At 41.2% G+C, this 5,235-nt stretch overlaps 1 protein-coding gene across 1 annotated transcript; it reads left to right on the top strand.

Annotated features, from left to right (window-relative positions):
* The first annotated feature begins 2,549 nt into the window (after window positions 1-2,549).
* Window positions 2,550-3,488, top strand: LOC146796901 (olfactory receptor 1f45-like). Its single transcript, XM_085631434.1, has one exon. The coding sequence runs from the start codon at window positions 2,550-2,552 to the stop codon at window positions 3,486-3,488; it is 939 nt and encodes a 312-aa protein (XP_085487560.1).
* Window positions 3,489-5,235: the final 1,747 nt, after the last annotated feature.

Genomic DNA, 5,235 nt, shown 5'->3' with positions numbered 1-5,235 from the left:
CGCCAGACAGTCAGTCATTACATTCAAGAGTGGAACTACCTATCTGCCCTACTGCCAGTTGCTCATGGTAGATATTAGACATTCTGGCAGCTGGAGACTGCCTAAACTGGATAGACGAGTAGTCGGGGGAACAGGTTCTATATTCAAGTGCTAATAGGTTTTCAACTAGTACGTTAGAAAGGTTAATTCAATCTAGTCCAGGGGGTTAGTAGGAGAGGTGAGCCTACAAGCTTTCGTAATATCATCCCTTATTACAGAGCGAGAACACCTTACATGCCGTATCCAATGTATTGCCTTGTTGGTCAATGAATCTGCACTTTCTAATTTATTTTGCCCCAACTTCGGCACATTCACCATAAAAATTCTGTGGTTTTCTTGTGGCTTGATGATGGCATGATCCCCCCTCCCTTCGTGAATAACATGCTGCTTAATTAATGATGTGCCAGTGTTTATACTCCTGCCCTGCTGAGGCTGCTTGCTAGATGTATCATTGAATAATGAGTCGGTAGTGGTTCTAATGTTAGATGGTACATTGCTACCAGTAGGGATCACTGTAGAGGGAATGTTCTGCTTGGCCACCTCTCTACACAAGGGGGTGACTATGCTCGGTGTCTCACTGGCTAGATGATTTTGCCTGGGCTAGAGGTTGATTACATGAAGTGATGGCACTGCAGGTTGGACAATAAGTGCTGGAAGACCTTCCTTGTGTCAAAAGCTTAATCATAGTTGTTAAGTTCTCCATCATGGTCTTCATGGACCCTAATTCGGTCCGGAGAGAATGAACTGCAAGGATATCCTCGTGTGTGTCTAGAAGGTGATTTCCAGCCTGATTTTCAACCTGCTCTACACTTTTAGCCAGTGGCGGTTCCAAACACTGTATGCTTCCCTCCCCCTGGGAATGGGACAGTATAGCGTATCTATTTGTGCAGGTAACCATTGGATCGATTGATAGAAATTGAGAACCAACAGTTTCAAGGGAATTTGGGACAGCAACAGTGGAAACTACCTTCCTGCCAGAATTTGTTTGACTTTCATGCTTGTTCTCCTTAGGCCCCTTTTTATTCTTGAGGAGCATATTGGGGATGATGGAACAATTATTTGGGCTATACCTGGTGGGGGTATGCTATGCTAATTTATACGTAGCCATGTGCAAGTTTGGCTCGCTTACTAGTAAATCCTCGCATTCCTCAATAAGTGTGTCAATGCGATCTAATACACAATTACTGGCTGAATGTTTTGGAGCCTTCCTAGCCTTTTCCCTTTATGAGTTTTACCACCCGTACCACCAACTCCCCACACCCTCCCCTTCCATGGTCTTTCTTTTCCCCCTTCTCAGCAAGAGATGGGGAACCAGAATATTAGGTGACAGTTGACCCACTGGCAGTGGTGCCAGGACTGAGAAGATTTCGAGGGACTTCGACTCCTGTGGCTTGGACCGCCTCACTGAGTACATGGACTGAGGAATAGCCACAGTAAGACCCCTGTCAACCGTATCATATCTACAGCATCCTTGAGCCTCTTCAGCATCCTGTATCCCTTGCATTTGGACAACTCCATAGGAACCTTAAGAAAAGGGATAAAAGTGCCTGGTACTGACTAAAGACTGCTCCTAGGTAACTGTTTATGTGATCTTGCTGCTCCCCCTGACTGGGTCACTACCAGAGTTGGTTTCCTAAATTAGCTCTGGACACATGCCCACGTTTTCTTAAAAAAGGTACTAAGTGTCAAATTTGTTGAATTAGCCATTGCTTGTTCACTGTTAAGTCAAAACGTGCAAATTCGATATCTCCATAACCCTCCAGTGGATCATTTTTGTTGTGGTGTCATAAAAATACAATCTATTTTTAGAAATTGGTGTTGGATTTCTTTAGTGTCTCGTGTATTTCTTCTTCAATTGTTTTGGTGGTGTTTAAAACACTTGTTCCTTTGTGTAAGCATGAATACTCATAGCTACACTACCCAAGGTTGAGGTAAAAGTTTCACAGACTAAACCTACTGGTCCTAAAGGGCTTGGTAAATATATTGCACATTGAGGCCACAAAACCACAGCATATAATACACCACATTTCCTCACACTTCACAATTCACACTACATAGGTTGTGAAGAGATGATTTGAGGGTTGAGATCAAGAACTTAAATGTTAATGTACATGCTTTAACCTGTTGTTAAGAGAAGTCTCAAAACCATAGCCCTCAGCTGTTTCTGCTTGCCAAGAGAACCTGATTTACAAATAAACCTTTATCCTTCTAAATATGATACTGCAGACCAGTTTAGATTAGTTCTTAGCAATGGTCAATTGTTGGAGCCACAGTTTCAAAATCTTCTCTTTCCCCTGTTGAATTGAATCGTTTTCGTACTCTCAGGTTCATGATATTTTGCAATCAGACTTCAAGACTGATCGATTGACATTGACACAGAGTGTCCAAGATTTGCAACAGTAGTCTCAGGGGAAGGCACAATAGTGCTGTGGTGTTGATGAGCTCAGACATAAAACTACAGATCTGTACTGATGATGTTTTTTTTCTTCCAGTCTCCTCCTGCTCTGTCCATGGAACCAAATAATCAGACAATGGAGTTCATTCTCCTGGGATTCACTGACCATCCGCAGAAGTCTATAGGCATGTTCTTGCTCTTTCTCATCATCTATGTCATAACCCTGATAGGAAATATTATCATCATGATGGTGATTCGATGTGAACCTGAGCTGGATACTCCTATGTATTTTTTTATTTCCAATCTGTCCTTTGTTGACATCTGTTTCACAACTGTCACTGTCCCCAGACTGCTAGCGAACATCTTGATGGAGGTGAGGTCCATTTCTTTCACAGCTTGCTTCATGCAAATGTACTTCTTCGTGGCCCTGGGTATCACAGAGAGCTTAATTCTTGCTGTGATGGCTTATGACCGCTGGGTGGCCATCTGCAAGCCCCTTCACTACACTGAGGTGATGAACCCCCGACTGTGCAAAGCTTTGGTCACAGGATCCTGGCTCACTGCCTCATTGCACTCCCTGCTGCACTGCATCCCCATCTCCAAATTGTCTTACTGTGCAGACAACCACATCCATCACTTCTTCTGTGACATGACATCACTGCTCAAGCTTTCCTGCAGCGATACCTCCAACAATGAGCTTCTTATATTCACAGAAGGTTCCCTGGTCATTATGAGCCCTTTTGTGTTCATACTTGTGTCCTATGTAATCATTGTTTCCTCAATTCTAAGGCTCTATTCTGGGGAAGGGAGATGGCGGACATTCTCCACTTGCTCATCCCACCTGACTGTAGTTTCACTGTTTTATGGCACAATTATTTTCATTTATTTCCGACCTACATTGAGCTACTCATTACAATATGATAGGATTGTGAGTGTTGTGTACTCTATAATAACCCCCATGTTAAATCCATTCATATATAGCCTTAGGAACAAGGAAGTCAGAGGAGCACTGAGGAAAATAATACAGAGAATTATTTTCTCCAAAGATAATTGACAATTTTGTTTTGTTCCTGATTGAAGTGGACCTGCCAGTTGCCTTTAAAAGAGAGTTGTTATGCATTAAAAATAGACAGCTGACATTTGATTTAAAGAAACATGTTAAAGACATCTGGGTTGTTCTTAGACCACTCTCCTAGTCATAAGCAGAGTTATCAGTTTTTCCTAGACAATCATTTTCAATGCCAATGAAGGAAGGAGCTATCCTCTCATAGAGTGAGATAGTTCAATAACATCCTCGATTCTACAGTCACTTTCTATCATTTGCCTTCATTGCTTCTACTCTCTAATCACATGCAAAGTAAGCACAACCAAATCACCCCCAAACTCGGGGTTCTTTAATTGCACCAACACACATCAAATTCAATTCACCTCATGTTCTCCAAAATCAATTAACTTAAGAACATTGATGAAAAGCTTCCCTTCTTGGACCATCTTGCTCCTTGAGCAGCATCAACCTGATGATGCTGGGAAGCCTCAAAACACAGAAGGCGGATGCAAGACATTGCATCTCTTCCTATACCCACATCTTCTGCTAATACCTCTACCGCATAATGAGATACGACTCTTCACTCCTCCCCATCATAACATAACTCAAAACCTCCCTGATTGACACTCATCTTTCTACCTCTTGATATTTTGTTCCACCTTTAGTCAGCATCCAAACTGAAACGTTTATTCAGGAAATGTGACTATATCTCCCACTTAATGTGCCTTTTATTGTATTTGTGTTTGCCCCTTCAAACTCCTGTAACTTGCACATAGTTCCACATTCTTCATTAAGAGCTGAGTTTTCCCTGAGGGCTAGGTACTCTCAATGTAGGTACACTCACAACAAAACAACAGTAAACAATTAGACAGCGCATTATATATTCACATTTCCAAGTATTTGAGAAATTTGCCAAAAACTGCAAGTGTTTTTATTATTGAAATTGATTCTATGAATGCTTGATATTGTATGCATATTTATGCAGTAAATGCCCCTGGCACATGTACTGAAGTTGTTGGATGATCGTCAACTAGGTAGGGCAGCAGTGATTCAAGAAGATATTTGCAACATGTTGCACATGTGTTTACACCCTTGCTCTGAATGCTGGGCTCCAGACCCAAGATAGAGGTTAAAAACAATTTAAGAACTTTGAATGGTCCTAAGAGAGACACAAAGATTTTCAAAACATGATTCTGAACACATCCACCATAACTGAATTGATACTCAAATAATATTTTCAAAAAGCGGTGTGAGGCAGGAAAATGCAGTCTTAGGTTTGATTGGTTCACTCTAAATGTTTCTGAAAAAGAAATCTGATAAAGGATGTTTGTGGAAAAATGCCCCTTTTCACAATAGCACCCCTATTATTCGCTGAATTTTATTGCTGGTTTTTAGATATGACACACTGGAACACTGCTCAGTGATGGCATAGAAAATTAATTGTCACCTGTGGATTGCAGCATTTATAGAGTAATCCACTAGTGTGACAGGGAAAACATAGCTTTATGCCTACCTTTATAGCATGACTGCTGCAGTTTAAACCTGCAGGCTGACCTGTCAAAATAGCTTTTTGAAAGGAAAAATGTTCCTTTTAAACAGTAATAAGTGGCCCTTATGTATATCTTGTAGCCCACAAGGTAATGTACATGGCATTTAAAATTAGGACATGTAGAAATTCAATGTTACCATGTCCCCACAGAAATAAATCTCCAAAAGCTATTTTCACTTTTTCAAGCCATGGCTGTCCTATGAGTAA

Source organism: Triturus cristatus, chromosome 10, assembly GCF_964204655.1.
Source record: "Triturus cristatus chromosome 10, aTriCri1.1, whole genome shotgun sequence".
Taxonomy (NCBI): domain Eukaryota; kingdom Metazoa; phylum Chordata; class Amphibia; order Caudata; family Salamandridae; genus Triturus; species Triturus cristatus.
This window is presented reverse-complemented; position numbering and strand designations above follow the sequence as displayed.

Excerpts from the sequence above, each read along its gene's own strand:
- LOC146796901 (XM_085631434.1), top strand. The coding sequence starts at position 2,550 with ATGGAACCAAATAATCAGACAATGGAGTTCATTCTCCTGGGATTCACT.